The 23343-nt window shown below is 36.3% G+C and overlaps 1 protein-coding gene across 4 annotated transcripts in view; it reads right to left on the bottom strand.

Moving 5' to 3' along the window:
- SPATA7 (spermatogenesis associated 7) overlaps positions 1-23343 on the bottom strand; it is a 39033-nt gene continuing 15690 nt past the window's right edge. For all 4 annotated transcript variants that reach the window (XM_025442877.3, XM_025442878.3, XM_025442879.3 and 1 more), the window contains 8 exons: positions 20309-20442; positions 12491-12963; positions 11144-11210; positions 8723-8838; positions 6051-6104; positions 4130-4207; positions 953-1010; positions 1-712 (listed from right to left, as the gene is read on the bottom strand). In XM_025442877.3, coding sequence (XP_025298662.3) covers positions 143-712; positions 953-1010; positions 4130-4207; positions 6051-6104; positions 8723-8838; positions 11144-11210; positions 12491-12963; positions 20309-20442 — 1550 coding nt within the window. In that variant the 3' untranslated portion in view covers positions 1-142. The remainder of the gene's footprint in view (positions 713-952; positions 1011-4129; positions 4208-6050; positions 6105-8722; positions 8839-11143; positions 11211-12490; positions 12964-20308; positions 20443-23343) is intronic.

The raw sequence follows: 23343 nt of genomic DNA, 5'->3' as shown, positions 1-23343 counted from the left end.
TAGTTTTAAGCTGCTAATTTATTAGAGAGCATAGAAAGCAAATACAGAAATCCTAATATATAAAAGAATAAAATAGAGGAAAAGGAATATTGAATTACTGGCCATTTAGGATATTTATTGATGAAGATCAAACATCCTAAGGTCAGTCCTCAATGCTCATTTCCATGATTTTAAGAGTTGGTCCTTCCATGTTATGACTGTTGTCACCTTGAACACTGTGAAACTGAAGAGCTGGGGAGAGTTCTGTGCTAAGACAACATAATTCATTCGAAGGCTCCACCTTTTCACTGTCACTGTCCCCTTCAATGACGTTCACAGAGGTCTCTTGGTCTGTTAAGCTGTCTGAGACACTTGGATTTTTTTCATCCCAGGAAGAAGGTCCAAGATTTGTTTCATCATTCACTTGCTGAATTATGACCCCTTCTGAATACTTTGATTTATAGACGGGTAAGAAAAATTCATTTGGTGAAGAGAGTCTCTCATTCTCATCCTTTGGTATAGACAATAACATATCCAAAGCTTTTTGGTATTCTTGACGTTCCTGTTGAATTGCGGTGTCGTGTTTATTTCTAAATTCATTTTCTTTTGAATTCTCAGCCTGTTCAAAATCATGTAAATCCAGCATATCAAGATCATCCAGCTTTACTGAGTTTTCTCTGGATGTGCAGCCCAAGTCCACCTTCAGGATATGCAGCAGGTGGCGCATTTTCCCCTAGGATTAAGAATAATTACATTAATTAAATGAGACAAACTGAATTACTTTTGTCTGCAGTGCTGCTCAACTCAGCAGGATTAATGCTTCTTTCACCCACATTCCCCTCCCTCCACCCCACCCCTACACACAAAAGGTACAAGGGAAAAATAGCCCTTGCTGTTCTTTGAGGCTATGGAAAAACTTTAAGATTCTTTCCATACTAGAATTTTTCTAATGAATGTCTAAAGAAAGACAAACCTCCTCCAAATGATGTTTATTTTGTTTTATATGTCGCTCAAACAGTCGTTCTAAAAACCTAAAAATAATAAATAGAAATGTTAAATGTCTCAAAATCAGAAAACCAACTAAATACAAAATAGCCATACAATAAATAACAAGACTACTAAAGGCTGGAAAATATTTTTTAGGTTCTGTTTTTTCTTTCCAAAGCTAAACACTAATCCTTCCCTGTTCTGTCAAGTTCTGCAATTTGGAAGCTAGTATGGCTTTTGTTTTTGTTTAAGTTATATTGAACAGATGCCATTGTTTCTGAAAGATAACATACCACTTACATTTCTGTGAAAATATTTTAAATGAGATCCAACAATACCCCTTCCACACACCAAAAGTATTCTTTTTTTCTCTCACACACATATGCAAACACCAAAAGCCCCCACCCTTCTTCTCTTTCACATACACAAACCCTTCAAACCAAACCCTGAAGAAAATTCTCTTATAAAGAGTTATTTTACAATGCTTCCTGAATTATAATTGAAAAAAATTCCACTGGTGGTAAATCCACACAATAACCTAGAAACTATCACTAATTAGGTACCACTAGACATTTGTGCTTGACAATCATTATACCTCTAATCATGACCTATACTGGGAGAGAAAGGTATCATGAAGATCATTTTAAAGATGAGAAAATTATCTAAGATGATGATTTCCTCTCCTCTAAGGTTACAAGCCACGAAGGAAATTTAACCCAGACATGTCTGGCTCCAAAGTATTTTTTCAACTACACTATGCTTGTCTTGTTATTACACGAATTTTAGCAATGCCTTTGTTAACAATTTTTTATCAATGAAGTATGCCAATCTTAGATTTAGTAGTTCTGTATTACTTAGCATTTTTTTAAGATTATTTATTTTAGAGAGAGTGAGAGAGCATGCACACAGTGGGGGCAGGGGCAGAAGTAGAGGGAGAGAGAGAATCTAGAGCAGATTTCCTGCTGAGCAGGGAGCCCGACACAGGACTCAATTTCAGGACGTGTGAGATCATGACCTGAGCTGAAACCAAGAGTTGGACACTTAACCAGCTGAGCCACCCAGCTGCTAGCAATTTTTAAAAGCCCAAGAAATTTGAATTCTACCTTTTATAAACAATACATACTATTTGGGTACCTATTTTGTTTTCTCTCATCAACCACATATTTTGAACATTTTTCTGCATAAATAAATTCACTTCTAAAATATCATTTTAAATCCCTGGACAGAACTTGCTCTTATAAATATTCAACAATTTATGCAACCACCAAACCATTACTATTCAATATATGGGTTGGTTCCATTTTTTGGGGCTTTTATAACAAATGCTGCAATACACAGCCTTAAAATCTAAAAGAAAAATTTAAGGTTTTTTCTACAATAAACATGTTCTGTGCAAATGTTTTTTATTTTTGCTTCCAACCTGTGCTTTATTTTTTTGATTTACAGTTGGATTTTTTTTTTTAAGATTTTATTTATTTATTCATGAGAGACAGAGAGAGAGGCAGAGACACAGGCAGAGGGAGAAGCAGGCTCCATGTAGGGAGCCTGATGCGGGACTTGATCTTGGGACTTGAGGATCATGCTTTAGGGCGAAGGCAGGTGCTAAACCACTGAGCCATGCAGGGATCCCCTGCAGTTGGAATCTTAATATTTTGTTGTGATGGTAAAAAAACCCACATAATATAAAATTTACCATTTAACCATTTTTAAGTGTATAGTTCAGTAGTGTTAAATATATTCACATTGTTGTGAAACAGATCAACAGAACTTTTTCATCTTGCAAATTTGAAACTCTATACTCATTATAAATAAGCAAAAATTTAGTTCACTAGTCTATATTAACTAAGATATAATGTGTGTTTTGTAGTTATAATTTGTTTTTTTTTGTAGATTGGGTTTTTTACATGGATGACAATGTTTGTAAATAAAGACAATTTTACCTCTTTCAAGTATGAGTATCACTTTTTTTTTGTGATAGTTTTTTTTTTTTTTTAAAGATTTATTTTGACAGAGACAGCGTACAACCAGGAGGAGCAAAGAGACTCTCAAGTAGACTCCATGCCAAGTGGGGAGCCTGACATGGCGCTTGATACCATGACCCTGAGATCACAACCTGAACTGGAACCAAAAGTCAGATGCTCAAATGACCGTGCCACCCAGGCACCTCGTGATAAATTTTTTTTTTAAAGATTTCATTTATTTATTCATGAGAGACACAGACACACAGAGGCAGACACAGGCAGAGGGAGAAGCAGGCTCCAGGCAGGGAGCCTGATGTGGGACTCGATCCCGGGACTCCAGGATCACGCTCTGGGCTGAAGGCAGATGCTCAACCGCTAAGTCACCCAGGCGTCCCCCGTAATGAATTTTTTAAATTTAAAAAGGTATAACTGACATACATTATATCAATGCAAGGCATACAACATGATTCAGTATTTTAGATTGTAAAATAATCACTAAAATAAATCTAGTTAACATCCATCACACAGTTATAGAATTTTTTTTTCTTGTGATGAGCACTTTAAAGATCTACTCTCTCACAACTTTCAGATATGCAACACAGTACTATTAACTATAGTCGCCAGGCTGTACATTATCCCCATGACTTATTTATTTTATAACTGGGAGTTTTACCTTTTGACTACTGTTACCCATTTTCCCCCACAACTGGTAACCACCAATCTGTTCTCTGCATAGAAGAGAAGTAACAGTATTTAAATGAGTAAAATCTCTATTCTCTTCTGAAATTCCCTCAAACTGTGAACTTGCCTTATATGGTATGAATTAAACATTCCTTACAAATTGTTATCAATTATAAGAATATGTCCCCTGAAGAGGCACCTGGGTGTCTCAGTTGGTTAAGTGCCTGACTCTGGATTTTGGCTCAGCTCATAATCTCAGGGTTGTGAGACTGAGCCCCGCATTGGGCTCTGCACTCCCTGAGGAGTTTGCCTATCCTTCTTCCTCTGCTCCTCCCCGTTTGTGCATGCTCTCTCTCTCTCAAGTATCTTTAAAATAAAAAAAAGCCCCCCTCGGAAAGCAATGTAATTTTTCATTTCCTGATACATGTTAGAGATTAACATGAAAAGAAAAGAGTATTTTTTTAAGAATAGAGTATTTAATGTACTGTTCAAACACCATAATATAATTTAAATAATCTAACCTGTTTGAAAATAAGCCAAGTTTCAAAATTTCATCTGTTACATCTTCAATGAAACTCAGATACAACAGTTCTTCTTCACTGTGAAAACAAAGCAGTACACAGCATAGAAATTATTTCCTACTTACTCTGAAAACTATAGGAAACACGAGTACCTACTTAGAAATATCTACCTCTAATAAGACAAATATATCACTATCTTACATTAGGAGGACTGTATAAAACAAACATGTCTAACTTCTTAAATTATGCAAAGATACATTTATTTAAAGATGAGAAAATATTCCCTAATCAAGTAAAATTTCATAGATGTATACAGCATTCATCTACCGTTAACAGAAAAGCCAGAATTAAAACAGCAAAGTGGATGTTATGCTATATGTTGGCAAATCGAACTCCAATAAAAAAATACACACAAACAAAAACAATAAAACACACACACACACAAAACAAACAAACCACAAAACAGAGCAACCAAGGGCAAAAGGGCAATCAAATGTGAACCACTGGGGGGGGGGGGGTGTTCTTGACATTTTACAGGTCCTCTGATTCTTGACTGTGTCCAGCAGCAGAGGTGTGAGTCCTGTGCACAGACAGCACTTATAGGAGGGGGAAAAAGGAAACTAATCCAGAGAAGCAAGAACTTCAACTATGAAATTGTCTTCTGCTCCTAGAAGAGCATCTGGTTGGAAGGTTGCGGAATTTATTGAGAAGAAAAAATTATTCTTTTTTTCTCAAAATGTATAGAGAGGAGAAAAAATATGCTAGTAGGGAAATTTGTGTATATAAATATAGTGACAATTTTTAATTATGTGGGTACATTTCCTTGATCACCCCCCCCCTTTTTTTTAAGATTTCATTTTTTTATTCATGAGAGACACACATAGGCAGAAACACAGGCAGAGGGAGAAGCAGGCTCCCTGTAGGGAGCCTGATGAGGGACTCAATCCCAGGATCCCAGGATCACGCCCTGAGCCAAAGGCAGACGCGCTCAACTGTTGACCCACCTAGGCATCCCACATTTCTTTATCTTATAACATTTTAATAGCTAGTACAAGAAAACTGAATACTATTATAAATTTCATTTTAATTAGCTGAAATCAGTGAATTGATAGAAAATGTAAGTAGCACATAACTACTCAATTACTCTATGTAAATATAAGGGGAAGAGTTAATAAGAAAATTAGATAATAGAAGATTAAAATGTTATATAAAAAGTTAGTTTCAAAATGATTCTCAGCCTCTAATATTTAAGCAGCCAGTTTGAGAATAAATGAAACTAAAAATTAGGTGAATATTCCCTGAAAAAGTGTAGCTTAACTAAACAACATGAAAATCTAGAAGTATGCTATCTGTAAAGAACTGGTGAGGTTGGAAACCTCGAGGAAGGGTAACCTGAGCTACCCAAAGTCTGCATTTCTCTACAACTTTTGTTATTCTTGTTTATTTTTATGGGTACTAATCATAAAAAAAAAAAATAGGCATTATTAACTTAGGGACAAATTTCCCCTGGATACAAAAAGATGAAGTGATTGACAGCTATTTCAGAAAATTCTGGTCATTCTCAAATTTAGGGCATATTATATAACTGAACTCCAAAGCTAGTTATTTTTTTTTATTTTTATTTTTTTAAGTTTTATTTATTTATGATAGTCACAGAGAGAGAAAGAGAGAGAGAGGCAGAGACACAGGAAGAGGGAGAAGCAGGCTCCATGCACCGGGAGCCCGACGTGGGATTCGATCCCGGGTCTCCAGGATCGCGCCCTGGACCAAAGGCAGGCGCCAAACCGCTGTGCCACCCAGGGATCCCCAAAGCTAGTTATAAGAGGAATTAATGTTCAGTCCTGACTTCTTTAATAATAGTTGTGTGATTCTTAATTCTTGATTTCCACTAAGCAAAATAAAGAGGTCAAAAAGCTCTTACTCAGAGTAGATTTTTCTCTCTGGAGGAAGCTGCAGGGAATACTGACATACTGCCCTGGAAAGAGAAAATTATATTTGAACATAACAGTGACTGGCATGCAGTAAGTATTCAATAATGTTATATATTAGTAATAATATATTTTAGAATTTTAAAAGTACTCTCCTATCCCTGATCTGATCTAATCTAATATTCAGAATAACCCTGTCTGGTATATTGGGTAGGTATTATTTTTCCCACCAACTGATGAGTTCACCAGGAGGCAGAAATGTTGGGTAACTTGCCAAGGTCGTGTGTTAGTAAATAACAGAGATATTTTTAACTAGTCTTCTGATTACAGATTCAGAAATTATCTATTTAACTTCATTCATTCATTTGTTCGTTCAGCTCCATGTCTAGTGCAGGGCTTGAACTCACCACCCTATGAACAAGACATGAGCTGAGATCAAGAGTCAGATACTTCACTGACTGAGCCACCAGGTACTTTCACAATCCTTTTTTTTTTTTTTTAAAGATTTAATTTATTTATTCATGAGAGACAGAGAGAGAGAGAGAGGCAGAGACACAGGCAGAGGGAGAAGCAGGCTCCATGTGGGGAGCCCAACGTGGGACTTGATCTCAGGTCTCCAGGATCACGCCCTGGCCCAAGGGTGGAGCTAAACCACTGAGCCAATGGGGCTGCCCCACAATCCTTTTTCAAACTGGACTATAGCACTTACCTAGTATACACAATTTTTACTTTGACTAAGCTTAGCATATAAATAATGCTGGAAACAGATTATTTTCCTATGAAAAACTGTTTTAAGCCTGGTTATTATGATAAATTTTGTCAACATTTAGTTATGTCATTAGTTAATTCCAATCTTTTTCTTTTAAAATATTTTATTTATTTATTCATGAGAGACAGAGAGAGAGAGAGGCAGAGACACAGGCAGAGGGAGAAGCCGGCTTCATCAGGAAGGAAGCCCAATGTGGGACTTGATCCCGGGACTCCAGCATCATGCCCTGGGCCAACAGCAGACACTCAACTGCTGAGCCACCCAGGTGTCACAATTCCAATCTTTTTATTCAGGTATTCAGGTATTCTCAATTATAAATATTTTACTTTACTTCTTTTAGACAAACTACTAGAAAAGATATATATTACTTTCTTTTTTTTAAATAAGCATTTCTCCAAAGCTTGCTTTCTTTCTTTTTTTTTTTTTTTTTTTTTTTTTAAGATTTATCTATTTATTTTTATTCATGATAGACACAGAGAGAGAGAGAAAGAGGCGGAGACACAGGAGGAGGGAGAAGCAGGCTCCATGCCGGGAGCCCGACGTGGGTCTCGATCCCTGGACTCCAGGATCGCGCCCTGGGCCAAAGGCAGGCAGGCGCTAAACCACTGAGCCACCCAGGGATCCTCCTATATATTCCTTTCTTAAGGCCATTCTTTGTATTAATTGCAGAGTGACTCAAGAGTTAGCTTATAAATCTTGTTATGAGTACTGAAGCATCATGAATTTCAAGACAAGAGAGGTTGGCAATGAACTGCCCACAGCCTTAGCAGGTGCTGTCTCCCTGGGAAGGGCCTTAGGGAGGACCTGGGCTCGGAGGGAATCACATATGTGCCTTCCGGTCTGCTCTATGACACCTCATTCTTGCCCTCTTTTTATTTTTATTTATTTATTTTTAAATTTTATTTATTTATTTATTCATGAGAGACAGAGGGAGAGAGGCAGAGACACAGGCAGAGGGAGAAGTAGGCTCCATGCAGGGAGCCTGATGTGGGACTCGATTCAGGGCCTCCAGGATCACGCCCTGGGCTGAAGGCAGGCACTAAACCACTGAGCCACCCAGGCTGCCTTCTTGCCCTCTTTTTAATCTCTAGTCCTTTATTTCCACCTTCTTCATCTCATATATAATCTCTGACAATAGAAATACATTTGACAGCTGTAACTACCAAAGGCATTTTTGCTAACCTCTCATTTTTATCTAGGTGTAGTATTCCATATTTACTAAATATGACGCATAGTTTTTAAAAACCGTGCTAGTACACAGTAGTGACAGATAAAACACTAGCACATGGTGAATATTCAAAATCATGAATTATGAATCCTAAAATCATGAGGTTTTACAGTATTATTTCTGCCACATTAACTAACTAGTTAGCATCACTGTTAAAGGATTTGTCTTCAGGAAAATCCTTTTTCTTTCTTTGTTTTTGAGAGAGAGAATGTGTACACTTGTGCAAGGGGGCAGGGAGCAGAGGTAGAGAGGGAGAGAACATTAAGCCTTAAGCAGCCTCCATATCCAGCTCAGAGCCCAGTGCAGGGCTTGATCTCATGACCCTGAGATTACAACCCAAGATGAAATCAAGAGTTGGACACTTAATGAACTGAGCCACTCAGGCGCCCCAGGAAAATCCTTTTCCATATGAATACCATTGGCAAATAATATAAGCCAGTATGTCTTTTCTTTATTAATGAATTAGCAAAATGAATTCATTTAAACTTTTATTGAGTACTAATTCATAAAATTTCCTTAGTGAACCTAACATTGCTGTTAAATTTGTATAACACTGAAATAGATTAGAGTGCAAGTAATTAAAAACAGAACTTATCTTGCAAATATTATATGTCTGTTAGACAGGAAAGCAGTTTAGACAGTTGAAGGGACTTCTGTGAGCTGTTTACCTTGGTGAGGAGCACTGAAGAGTGCCATCTTTGATCTCATCCCATGGTAAGTCATGCCCTTGTAGGGGTAAAGGATTTATTTTTCCTTTGGTATCATCTGTCAAACAGTTAGATGCCTGGAGATATAATGAGAAGAATAAATCTTTATTTTGCTTCAAAAATACATTATGAAAGCAGAAATAAAGTAAAACAGCAAACTTCAAAAAAGTCAAGGAAACAGAATGGAGATATCCCGTAGATAAAAGTGACTGACTTATTACGACAAAGGCTATTCCAGAATATATTTTCTACCCAATCAAGGACTTCTTCTTTTCTTCTTCTTTTTTTAAAGATTGTATTTATTTGAGGTGGGGAAGAGGAAAGGAGGGAAAGGCACAGAGGGAGAAGCAGGCCCCCATTGAGCAGGGAGCCTGATGTGGGACTCAATCTCAGAACCCTGAGAACACGACTTGTTTCGACGCCAACTTTTAGCCAACTGAGCCACCCAGGTGCCCCTCAGGGACTTTTCTTAAATTTATTTAAAGCAACGTAAAACAACTTATTTCTCATATTTTAATAAGGGATATTTTAAATCCATTAAGGAATCATCATAAATAAATTATACAAAGAATGAAGAAAATTTGTAAGTTTTAAGTAACCCTGAATTTAAAAATGTACCATTATATAACAGAAATTCAAATAGCCCATTTGTTTCAAATCACAATATATCAAATATGGAGAAGCAGTGGTAGCTCTGATAGTATGATCAGTAATATTAACAAACAAAAATAACGGCAGCTTACTTTTATGGAATCCTTACTGGTGCTGCATACTGTGCCAAGTATTTGCTTGCACTGTTAGATTAATCTTTACAATGCTAATTTATGCACAGTGCTGTTAAAGTTTGGTCTATTGCACTTAATACTAACTTCCCCAAGTAGACTGCTGGTGGTACAGATTACAGAGTAAGGGGACACACCATTTTCTCACAGGGTTATGGATAAGCATTTGGAGCACAATTTCATGGAAATGGACTTCTGCTTTATTTTATTTAGTTATCTACACAGCTAACAGTTTTCCTCTCAAGCAAGTCATAGCCATCATTTACTGAGCCCTTCTCAGGCTAGGCACTTTACCTATACCATTTTATGCTTTCTACCAATACTATACGTTAAATAGTTTTTCTAGATGCGAAAATTCAGCTTTCATAGGATGTGATTTGTCCTTGGGCTCCGTGTCAAGCAGGTATTAATGGCAGGGCCTCCTGTCAAACAGGTATTAATGGCTGAGAGGGAAACCTACAGTTCTCTATCCCTATTCAGAAGAGAAGAAAGAAGTTCAGTGTGATTAAATTTTATTCTTTTATGTCTGAAATCTGTTTGACATTTTACTTTTTAAACACTTTTGAAAAAAATGATCTTATTTATCCATGAGACAGGGAGAGGAGAGAGCGCACATGAATGGGGTGGGGGAGAGATAGTGAGGGGGACAAACAGACTCTCCGATTATTAGGCAGCCAGACCGTGGGGCTTGATCCCAGGACCCCAGGATCACAACCTGAACTCAAGGCAGACGCTTAACCGAATGGGTCACCCAAGCATCCCCATGTTTGACATTTTAATTGACAAACTGTTTTTATAAACAAATTTAAATTAGGACACAAGTATATGATTGATATCCCCAAAATAAAAAGAATCAGCTTATGTGAAAATCAGACTTTAAGCTGTAATATTTTAAAAGAAATGACTGTTAAACATTCAAAACATAAACACCATATAAAAAGAGCCTAATGGTTTAGAAAAAAGTAAAAGCAAATCTAAGAAAATGATATCCAGAGACACCTGGGTGGCTCAGCAGTTGAGTGTCTGCCTTTGGCCCCAGGGCATGATCCCAGAGTCCCGGGATTGAGTCTCACATCAGGCTCCCTGCATGGAGCCTGATGTCTGTGCCTGTCTGTGTTTCTGCCTCTCATTCTCTGTGTCTACCATGAATAAATAAATAAAATCTTAAAAAAAAAAAGAGAATGATATAAATCTATTCTTATACAATGTATAATTTCCAATAATATAATCAGTGGCAATTAAAAAAAAATACAGGCATAAAACTAAAATAACTTCTGTATAGCTTTTCTGGCTCCTTCAGTGATGCAAGTCTACATTTTTGAAAGCAATATTTAATGTATTTTATTCATTTATTCATCTATAGAGCCAGCCAACCATCTAGAAAAAAATGCTAACAACAAATGATTTCCCAGATTGGGTGGGATCCATCTGGCCACTCAAAGAGAGCTACAGCCATGTGTAAATAGGTAGTCTCTATACTGGCTACATCATAGGCAAGAAGTGTCACCAAGAGATTATTCAAGTCCAAACAACTATACATATTTTATTAAGTGAAAGCAGCTATAATTCTAATGTGGCAAAGAGATCTCATTTTTATTACCTGCTTTATGTTCTCTTCTGAATCTGTGAAGTTCTTGGTGTCAACTGTCTCAAAATCAGATTTAAAGCTGTAACATTTTAAAAGGAATAACTGTCAAGCCTTCAAAATACGAACACTATAACAAGTTTACTGTCTTAAAAAACCTCTTAGACATAAGAGATGAAACCTGTCTATTGTAAAATGTGTAATTTCTAATTATATAATCAGGAAATAGATATGGTTTGGATTACATAGCTTTTCTTTTTTTTGAATAGCAGCTAGATTTTAGCTAGAATGGGACAAGAGAAATGGGAACTATTATCCTCAAAAGCCGTCATACATATAATCAGAAAAGGATACGATACACTTGCTTTCCTCATTTTTCCCCATTCCTTAATTCTTGGGATTAAATGTATGCAGACTCATCTGATATTATTGTACCTCTTATACCCAGAGAAAAGAATACTACTCCTAAATTGTATTTTTTTTGCTTTCTAAAAATAACTAAAACCTAGGACCAGGCAAATAGTTGTTTATGTAACATCAGAAAAAACAATCATAAATCAGTTAACACTTCATTAAATTTGCTTGTTTCATCATTTGCCAAACTTTTATTGAATGTTGTGCCAGGCACTATCATATATGAAAACACTATTGAGGCAAATTATACTTAATTTCCAGAAACCATCCCAATTGCTTGAATTATTCCTGGGGAGCTGTTGCTACATGAGAGTGGGGTTGGTTATTTGTGGGAAGGAGACCCAGGGAGAGTCAGACAAACAGTTGTTTTCTTCTCTTGAGAGTCCACTGTTTTGCCATTTTTAACATGAATCTATGGACCTAGTTACACAATTGTTGTTTGAGGACATATTTTATGGATTCTCTGAAAGTATATTTAAAAGCATATACCATGTTTGAAACAATAAATTAAAATATGTATCATTCCTGTTTATAAGGAGAGCTTGACAAGTTTAATAGCTACTTTTCAACAATGACTTGAGTAGTTGTAGTGATACATGCAAAAGGAAAAGTCACATTAATCTCATCTCCTTCAAAAGGGCACTACCAGACCTTAAGTCTGACACATTAGGTACGTAACATAAAAAATAAGAAATATTATTATTTTTTAAAGATTTTATTTATTTATTCATGAGAGCCAGAGAGAGAAGCCGAGACATAGGCAGAGTGAGAAGCAGGATCCTCACAGGGAGCTCGATGTGAGACTCAATCCCGGATCCTGGGATTACACCCTAAACTGGAGGCAGACACCCAACTGCTGAGCCACCCAGGTGTCCCCAAATAAGGAATATTATTATTAAATTCTATAACACTCTAAAGGAATTACTACTGGCTGTAAATGTGCCATACCTGCTTAATTCAGTCTGGGTTTCAGCTTCCATCCGCTGATCTGTAAAATCCTTTTTTCTTCTGGCAGGTGTGTAATATCGATAATGTGACAGGAAAGACTTTGCTTCTGTTTTTAAAGTGCGTGGAGTGAATGGCAAATGTCTGTTGGAAAAGAGTTCAGAATGTTTATCCAAAAGGTCCCCACTGGGCGCTTTTGAAATAACTAACTGAAAGCGATGGGTATTTGAGAACGTGCTCTTGGGCCCTCGGCCATGTGATGTTCCAGAACATGGTCTCCTGGGCCCAGAGGTGGTGTAATCCACGTTGAACAGACAGGGACTGGAGTTCTTCTCAGTACCATTTGTGAGGACTTTATCAGATTTAGGTATATTTAGGTGTAGTCTCTCTGAAGAAGTTACTGGTGACCTTGTAAAGGATGGAAATCCATTCACTTCTCTGATTAACACATCTTCATCTTGTGGTTCTCCTGAGGGCTAAGAACATTTGGTTTGTTTTTAAGATTTTATTTTTATTTATTTGACAGAGAGAGAAAGAGGGAGACAGAGAGGGAGAGAGAGAGAGAGAGCACCAGAGAGCACAAGCAAGGGGAACAATGGAGGGATAGGGAGAAGCAGATTCTCCACTGAGCAGGGAGCCTGACATGGGTCTTGATCTAGGACCCTGGTATCATGACCTCAGTTGGAGGCAGACACTTAACCAACTAAGCCACGCAGGTACCCAGAACATTTGGTTTGATCAACATCAATTATGTTTACAAATTCACATAATTGGGGATCTCCAGATTATATACCCAAAAATGGTTGCCTTAGTAGGTCTAGAGAGTATATATATATTCCCAAAGATGTTAGTTAGCATTGTATATGAAGTTCTATTCAAGGTTTTGAATTACTAATATACAAAAATAGAATTCTAAATATAACTAATAGCAATCATTTTCTTTCTTTTTAAAAATATTTTATTTATTTATTTGAGAGAGCGAGCAAGCAAGAGTGGGGGTGGTGGTAGAGGGAAAGAGAGAAGCAGACTCCCTGCTGAGCAGGGAGCCCGACACAGGGCTTGATCCCAGGACCCTGAGATCATGACCTGAACCAAAGGCAGATGTTTAACCAACTGAGCCACCTAGGCGCCCTAGCAATCATTTTTCTTTCTGAAACTAAAAAAAAAAAATAATAATAGTAAGTACTAATATCTACTTATATTTGTGGTCTTGAGCTTGTGTATTAAAATCTATAGGTAGATAGCAGTTTTATCTGAAAGTTTCCAAATCACTCGTCAGCACCAATCCCCTTCTCAATCACTGTTGGTGGCAGCCCTCCTTCTCTCCCCATCTTTATGGCAATCTCTAGTGTCAGCAGTTCTCGTACTTCAAAGCTTTGAAGAAATGAAAAGGCACTTCTCCTCACAAGTGGGGAAGGCTGAAAGGGAAGATGTTTGGGACTGCTCCATTTCCTTTTGGTTTAATTTTGGAAGAACCATTTCTACAGGGTATCCACAAAGTCTTGAAACATAGATACTATTGTGTTCTTTCAACAGATTAGGTGTCCAAAAAGCCATGTCTATGATTCCAGACTTTATGGACATCTGTGTATCCTTTACAGAACTTTGAGATACTTTATTTGGTAGAGGGGAAGTTACATGGAAGTTAACAGATTCCAAGGTGAAGATGGCTAGGATTTAGCTGTTACCTCTGCCCTGAAAGCTCATGGGGAGAGAAACCAGAGGAAGGTGAACAAGTTGAGTACGAGGATAGCTGAGTGCTTCCTGTGTGCAAGGCACTGCTCTTACCACTGAGTAGGATAAAAGAGGACAATTAAGAACTTCTATCACTGCTACTAGTAAGTTACTATGCTTACTACATGTAAGGTATAGTTGTAAGTAATTTACATGCACAATTCACTGAATTCTCACACCAACTTTCAGATGGTGATACAAATACTACTTATATTTCAAAGATGAAGAAACTCAGGCCGTGCAGGGTCTCATAGATTTAGACCCAGGCTGAGCCTATGCTCTTCACCCTTACTTACATCATATTGTCTATTATAAAGACTCATCTGAAAATTATATATTTTAGACTTTTTTTAAAAGTAAATTCTACCTTCAATATGGTGCTAGACTTTGACCCCAAGATCAACAGTTGCATGCTCTACCGATTAAGCCAGCCAGGTGTCTCTGTATTTTCGTTTTTTTTACACCATGAGGAATTTTAAACTGATCTTAACTCTTCTGATGGTGAACCAGTTAGCTAACCTAAGTACTGATTCAGCTAAGTAAGAAAATTGCAAATGACTGAATACTGTTAACTAAAGCCCAAAATAGGTCAAGTCACCTATTTCCTTTCCAAGTACTTTCTAACCCAATCCCAAATATAAGGCAAAATTACTCAAAGCAAGGAAATATTTTGGCATTAAATTCTGAATTGCTAGGGCACTTTTTAAATGATTTCAATATATTCATTTTAAAAAGTGCTCTCAAATAAGACTCGCAGCTCATGGACCAGAAGAGTTTGGCTCCTGGGGAAAAAATTTCTAGGATCTGAAAAATCCTACAGGGCTATTAAATAATAATCACAGGAATTATTTGCACTTAAAGGAACAGAACAAGCTGAGATCAGAGCAGGCAGATATGTATAAGGCATTAGATTGCCTGTATGAAAACTCTTATCAGTAATGGTTATTAAATAGACAAAATGAAACACCAAAGAAAAGTCTTTAAAGGCAGAAATATACTCTCATCTGTCTGAAATGGGATGGAAAAACTGTTTCTGAACTGAAGGCAAGAAACTTTCCTGTATTTTTATGTCTCATAATTCCTACTTTGTATCCTATACTTTTTCTTTCCTCGGAAACCAGTAGGACACAGTATGAAATCAGTTGTACCAATCTGTTTTTTTTTTTTTTTTTTTTTTAATTCATGATTGACACACACAGAGAGAGAAAGAGAGAGAGAGAGAGGCAGAGACACAGGTAGAGGGAGAAGCAGGCTCCATGCAGGGAGCCCGATGTGGGACTCGATCCCGAGAATCCAGGATCGCGCCCTGGGCCAAAGGCACTAAACCGCTGAGCCACCCAGGGATCCCCCCAATCTGCTTTTTTGAGATTATATAATTGTTTCCTGTAGCTACAAATATCAGAAAGCTTGGATATAATTTTTCACAGAAAATATGTAACACACTGGTAAATTCACCAATATCTGAATAACAGATAACTGCAAAGTTCTAAAATTGGAAAAAGTTTTATGACTTATACGTGAATGGAACAAAAATTTGGGTGGTAATCTGGCCACTTTCACTTTCTTTAGTCGCTTTACACTTCAATGCAATTTGTTGTGAACTGTTTCTGTGATTTAAGAATTTGTGTAAAGTGATAATCATTGCATAGTTCAAATACTTATAATGTTTTCTTTTTTTAAATTTTATTTATTTATTTATTTATTTATTTATTATTTATTTATTTATTTATTTATTTATTTATTTATTTATTATTTATGATAGTCACACAGAGAGAGAGAGAGAGAGGCAGAGACACAGGCAGAGGGAACAGGCTCCATGCAAGGAGCCGGACGTGGAACCTGATCCCAGGACTCCAGGATCACGCCCCAGACTGAAGGCAGGTGCCAAACTGCTGAGCCACCCAGGGATCCCCACTCATAATGTTTTCATGTCAAGAACAACAACGTACTAAATCTTCGTCAGGAATAATGTCAGAAGAAATAGTATACAAAGAATTTCCAATTGTCAGATTTTTATTTTATTTTATTTTTTTTATTTATTTATGATAGTCACACAGAGAGAGAGAGAGAGAGGCAGAGACACAGGCAGAGGGAGAAGCAGGCTCCATGCACCAGGAGCCCGATGTGGGACTCGATCCCGGGTCTCCAGGATCGCGCCCTGGGCCAAAGGCAGGCGCCAAACCGCTGTGCCACCCAGGATCCCTGATTGTCAGATTTTTAAAATTAATTAATTAAAAAATTATTTATTTATTTATTCGAGAGCGAGCACACAAACTTAGGGGAGAAACAGATGGGAAGGGAGAGGGACAAACAGACTGCACTGAGCTCCATATGAGGCTTGAACCCAGGACCCTGACAACATGACCTGAGCCAAAAGGGCATTCCACCAGGAGCTCAAGTAAATGAGTTACCCGCACCCCTCCAATTGTTAGATTTTAATACAGTTAAGGAATCAATTCAATTGCAGAATAAGATGGGTACAAATTATTTAAAAATCCGATTAACACTTGTTTTGCAAAAGTGTTTCAAATTATATTTTATAAAATAAATTGATAGGGGCACCTGGATGGCTTAGTTGGTTAAGTGTCTGCCCCTAGCTCAGGTCATGATCCTAGGATCCTGGGATAGAGCCCCACATTGGGCTCTCTTCTTACCAGTGGGGGTCTGCTTCTCCTTCTCCCTTTGACCCTCCTCCCTGCTTATGTTCTTTCAAATAAATAAATAAAATCTTTGAAAAAGCAAATACATTGATAACTCTTGCTTTTCATGGTTTTATACTGCTTTAAAAATGTTTCATAGATTTATTTAGGAATATGGGTCACATCCACATTTTTCAACTAATATTAATAGCACGTAGTAAGTGCTGTACCAGTGATGTGAGTGATTAGTGAATAATGGTGTGGAGGTGACAGGGTGCAGATGGAAAGGCACTGGAGGCTCCTGAGAAGAGTCAAAGTGTAAGAGAAAGAATAGCATGAGAGTGTGGGCAATTATAAGGTGTTTTTTTTTCTTTAAAGATTTTATTTATTTATTTGAGAGAGAAAGAGAGAACAAGTAGGAGGAGCAGCAGAGGATGAGGGAGAAACTGAGCAGGGAGCCCAATGTGGGGCTCGATCCCAGGACCCTGGGATCATGACCTGAGCTGAAGGCAGACACTTAACCAACTGAGCCAAGGTTCCCTGGAAAGGTTTTTGATATATATGATCTTATGTATATAGTGGTTAATATGTTTAGAGGCTAAAGTTAGCATTTTCCTTTTAATTGTAGCAGAGTTTTCAGTAAATGCAGATTATAACTAAGATAGGTATATATTAACCATAAAGCCCAATTATTAAAATATCTAAAATAATCATTTGAATCTGAATTTGTCTAAATATTTATCAAGGCTTATAAAAATGTAGGCAAACTATATTACTATGAATTCTAAATGAAGCTGGAAAAATATATAATACACACACATAAAACATAAATGAACTACTTTATGGAGGCAGAAAACTTAAGGTTACAATTTAAGGAAAAAAATGAAAGAAAACATCTTAATTCTATATTTTTAACAAACTCTATTCTTATCCCCAAATATAATTATTAATTTATATTAAAAATGCTGGAAATAGAGAAATATTTTAAATGTTCAGTTAAAAAAGGGGCACCTGGCTGGCTTAGTTGGTAGAGCATGTGACTCTTAGGGTTTGAACAGCACATTGTGTATAGAGATTCATTAAAAATAAAATCATAAAAAAATACCACAAAACTTTAGGACCCACCTAAAACATTAGGATTAAAAAATGGAAAAAGATACAGCAAGGGAGAGTAATCAAAAGAAAACTGGTTTAACTTTATCACTATCAGAAAACACTTTAGTTAATTAATTAATTAATTTCTTTTTAAAAAGATTTTATTTATTTATTCATGAGAGAGACAGAGAAAGAGAGAGAGAGACAGAGACACAGGCAGAGAGAGAGAAGCAGGCTCCATGCAGGGAGCCCGACGTGGGCTCCAGAATCACTCCCTAGGCCAAAGGCAGGCACTTAATCACTGAGCCACCAAGGGATCCCCAGAAAACACTTTAATGCAAAAAACATTAAGATAAAGAAGCTCAAAGCACAGTGATAATAGATTTGATTCACCAAGAAAATATATTATCTCTCAATCTGCATGTATAAAATAATAATATAGACTCAAAATCTACAAAACAAAAATTGGCAGTACTAATTTTTAAAGAAATAGGTAAATACATAATCATGTGGGAGATTTCTTAATAAATGATAGATTGATCAGACAAAAAAAATCAGACTTAAATACATATCAAGTTTAATATAATGAATACACTGTATATTGAATACTGTACACAACTATATTTTCATTTCAAACACACAATAACACAGTACATTTTAAGAAATCTGTTTACCTACTACTGGGCCATAAAACAAATTTCTCAACAAATTTCAGGAAATGAGTATCATATATCCTCTAGTCACAATATAATTAAGCTAGAAATTGGAACAAGAGAAAACTTCTAAAGAAAAAAAAATGACACAGAGATTAAGAAATATTTCTAAATGACTCTTAGGTTCAAAAAGAAATTATAATGGAAAATACTCTGGGTTGAATCATAATAAAAATACCTTATAACAAAACTTACTTACAGGATGCAGCTAAAGCAGCATGTGGAAGAAAGTTTATAACCTTAAAATATGCTTGTACTGTGCCAGAAGGCTGAAAATAAGCTAAGCAAAAGTAGGAAAAGTAAGCAAAAATAAATCCAAAGGAAACCAAAAGGGGAAAAGAAAGATAAGAGCAGATATTAATAAACTAGAAAACAAAATACAATAGAGAAGATTAATGAAGTAAAACAAAATGCCATTTAAAAAGATTTTAAAAACCAACAAATCTCTGGTGAGAAAAATCAAAGAAAAAAGAATAAAGAGGGATCCCTGGATGGCTCAGCAGTTTAGTGCCTGCCTTCTGCCCAGGGCGTGATCCTGGAGACCCCGGATCGAGTCCCGCATCGGGCTCCCTACATGGAGCCTGCTTCTCCCTCTGCCTGTGTCTCTGCCTCTCTCTCTCTCTGTCTCTCTTGAATAAATAAATAAAATCTTAAAAAAAAAAAAAAAAGAATAAAGACACAAGCAACAGGAGGAATAAAAAGGGGAAATAATATATACTGAGGAGAGATTATATTTAAATAGGCCTATGCCCCAAATTTGAAAATTTAGATGAAATGGACAATTTCCAACATAAATACAACTTAAAAAAAAATAGTCTTTATGATTCAAAAAATTGAATTAGTAGTCAAAAATCTTCTCACAAAGAAAACTCTAGGCCCAGATAATTTTAATGTTGAGTTCCATGAAATTCAAGGAGTAAAAATTCCAAACTTATGTAAACTATTCTAGAGCACAGAAAGAGGAAACAGAATCTAATTTATTTTATGAAGCTAGTGTAACCTGACATAGGGTAGACAAAAAGGAGAATGACAGGTCAATATTAATAATGGAGGTAGATACTAAAATTCTAAACAAAGTATTAGTAACTGTATCCAGCAACATATAAAAAAGGTATTGCATTTTGACAAGTTGTGTTTATACTAGGAACATTAGAAACTTGACTATAATTTATTACATACACAGATTAAAAAGAAAAATGATACCATCTTTTCAAAAAAATACAGAAAAAGCATTTGATAAAATTAACATCCATCCATGAGAAAGGAAAAACAAATCCTCTTAGCAAACTAGGAATAAGAGAACTTCCCCAATCAGATGTTAAGGGTATCACAAAACACCAAGAGTAGGGGTCAGTAAACTATAGCCTGCAGGCCAAATCTGGCCTCCTGTCTTTCTTAATAAAGTTTTACTGGAACACAGCTATGTCTGTTCATTTACATGAACAGTCTGTGGCTACTATCCAAGGGCACAGGAGTTGTGAGAGACTGTGGGGCCTAAAAAGCTTATATTTATTACCTGGCTCTTTATAGAAGTTTCCTGATTCTGACCTATAGTAAACACGCTACCACAAAAACAGATTGTACCACTAATGAAATCTATCAGAAGCATCTGCTTTTAACAGGTAAAAATACTATCTTACCTTTTGTAGAGTGTTAAATAATGACTTGGAATTATTTTTAGAATTGGCCTGCATTGCTGTTTTATTTAATTTCAACTCCCTTTCACATCGTGCTAATTCCTTTTTAAGTTTCTCTCTTCGTTGTTGGTCTGCATCTGATGGGGAAAACAAATCTTTTAAAATCAAGAACAAGACTGAAAAATTAAGGTTTTAGTCTTGGAAGACGAATAAGGGTGCACTTTTTTCTTGCTAAAAATGTTTACACTATTGATACATCAATAAAAACCCATACACTTTTCTATATAAAGAGAAGCTAACAGATATTTAATCTACAGAAACTTAAAGAGCATTAAGTATTTAAATTAAGTATTTAATTTAAATTAAGTATTTAAAGAGCGTAAACAAGATGTGACAAACTGGCTAAGCCTAAGAGCTCAAGAAAGCAATTCCTAGCAGATATTCAGAGATATTGAAGGTGAGAAATGCTTGACATGTTATTTGTGACTCTATCATCACCAAATGCGAAATCTGAATTAGTCCATACACTCTCCCTCAAATGCAATATTACTGCCAATAACAACACATGCCATACAAATTTAAGTTTTATAGACTTCAAAAAGATAACATTATTTTCAATTAGGATAACTGATTTCTACTTCTCTTAACTGCCATTCATTTGAAAATATAAATGAAAATATGGTTTTGCACTTCACAATGCTTTAAGTCAGGTAATGAATTGTTATCATCAAAGATTTATCATTGTATGAAGGCTGAAAATGGTGAAATTAAAGCTAGTCAAATTTCAAAGTTAAATATAAGATTAACCATAAGCAAAATGACTTTTGTTTCCATATAAAATTAAAATTTATCATGTACTTTTAAAATTGGAATTTATCCCAATTTAATGGATAAGATAATTTCAAGTTTCAAATCACTCTGATTTGAATCAGACTTTATAAAAATTTCTATAAGCTTAGGGGTGCGCCTGGGTGGCTCAGTGGCTGAGTGACTGCCTTTGGCTTACGTAGTGGTCCCAGGGTCCTGGGCCCACATCGGGCTTCATGCAGATAGCTTGCTTCTCCATCTGCCTCTGTCTTTGATCTCTCTCTGTGTCTCTCATAAATAAAGTCTTAAAAAAAATTTCTACAAGCTTAAAAAATATACATGTATATTTAAAGTTTGAACTATAAATATTTAAAAATAAGCATAATAAATATTTATTATTTTAAAAGGTAGAGACTGAAATATAGATGACTCTTGAACAAGTGCATGGGTCCACTTATATGTGGATTTGTTATAACACAGTACTGTAAATGTATTTTCTCTCCCCCTTATAATTTTCTTTCTTCCTTCCTTCCTCTCTTTCTTTCTTTCAATTTTCTTTTTTTAAAAACCTAATTAGTAACTTGTCCATTCTTTTAAAAAAAGATTTTTTTATTTTTAAGTAATCTCTACTCCCAAATGGGACGCAAACTTACAACCCTGAGATCAAGTGTCCCATAGTCTACCTACCAGCCGGGGTGCCAGCTTTGTGATTTTCTTAGTAACATTTTTTCTCTAGCTTAATTTATTATAACAATACAACATTAATACATATAACACAGAGAATATGTTAACTGACTATGTTATCGGTAAGGTCAACAGTAGGCTCTTGGTAGTTAAGTTTTTGGGGAGGCGAAAGTTACACAGGGATTTTTGACTATGTGGGGAGTTGGTGCCCCAACTATGTGAACTGTTGGTGTCGACTGTATTACTTTCAGCTTATTCTATCCTCAAATGCCTGCTTAATTATTAACTATTATTTATTATATATTATTACACATGGAACTATATACTATATATTAATTATTATTAATATATTAACCACACTAAAGCAGATGATATCTGTGGAGTGGATTAAATAGAACTTTCACTGTCAGACCTATTATCTTATTTTTAATTTTAATTTTTAAATTTTTACTTATTTATTCATGAGAGACAGAGAGAGAGAGAGGCAGAGACACAGGCAGAGTTCTCCCTCAGCAGGGAGCCCGATGTGGGACTTGATCCCGGGTCTCCAGGATCACGCCGGGTCTCCAGGATCACAAAAATACCATGGGATAAACCAAGCATTAGCTACATTTAAATTCCAAAAACAAAAATACATGCAATAGGAACAATCTTTAAACACAATCTACATGCTGTATATTCCCAATTTTTTTTTCTGCATCCTGGATCTATCAATTGATCTTTCTTTCTCTCTTTCTCTGTAGACTCAAACTCCAGCTGCCTTCTTAGGATCTTTACTTGGCTCTCTACTCACAGGTATTTATTTCAAACTTAATAATGACCAAGAGTAAGCTCCTGGTTCACTTCCTCCCCCAACTCTCTTCCTATCATGTTCCTCATTCAGTAAATTATAAGTGTCCTTTTGGTTGACAGCTCTAAGTATTATTTATTTATTTTTAGTAATCTCTATACTCAACATAGGGCTCGAACTCATGACCCCCTGAGATCAAGAGTCACATGCTCTATGGACTCAGCCAGCCAGGCACCCATATATTCAGATTTATTTTTTATTTTTTATTTATGATAGTCACAGAGAGAGAGAGAGAGAGAGAGAGAGAGAGGCGGAGACACAGGCAGAGGCAGAAGCAGGCTCCATGCACCGGGAGCCCGACGTGGGATTCGATCCCGGGTCTCCAAGATTGTGCCCTGGGCCAAAGGCCAGCACCAAACCGCTGCGCCACCCAGGGATCCCATATTCAGATTTTTTAAGTTGGTAAATACTGAATCAGTTTTTGTTATAAAAATATCATTAATACAACACAGAAGAAAAAGAACACACCAAGAAATTAAAAATCTGCAAGGATCCTTAGAGATTATTTTACATCCTTAGGAGGGTAAGAGGTAAATTGATTTGCCCACATACCTTTTATGCTGTGGTCAATTTGGTTTTTAAAATTATATATTGAAGTCTGGACGCTTGCCTATAATGTCTCTGCCCTTCTAAAATTATTTGAACTCCAAGATTCCTTCACAGGTAAGAGAGCCTACTCTGGGGCTTGTTACAAATA

The sequence above is a fragment of the Canis lupus genome, chromosome 8 (genome assembly GCF_003254725.2).
Source record: "Canis lupus dingo isolate Sandy chromosome 8, ASM325472v2, whole genome shotgun sequence".
NCBI lineage: Eukaryota > Metazoa > Chordata > Mammalia > Carnivora > Canidae > Canis > Canis lupus.
Note: the sequence above shows the minus strand (reverse complement) of the source record. Positions and strands in the feature narration are given on the sequence as shown.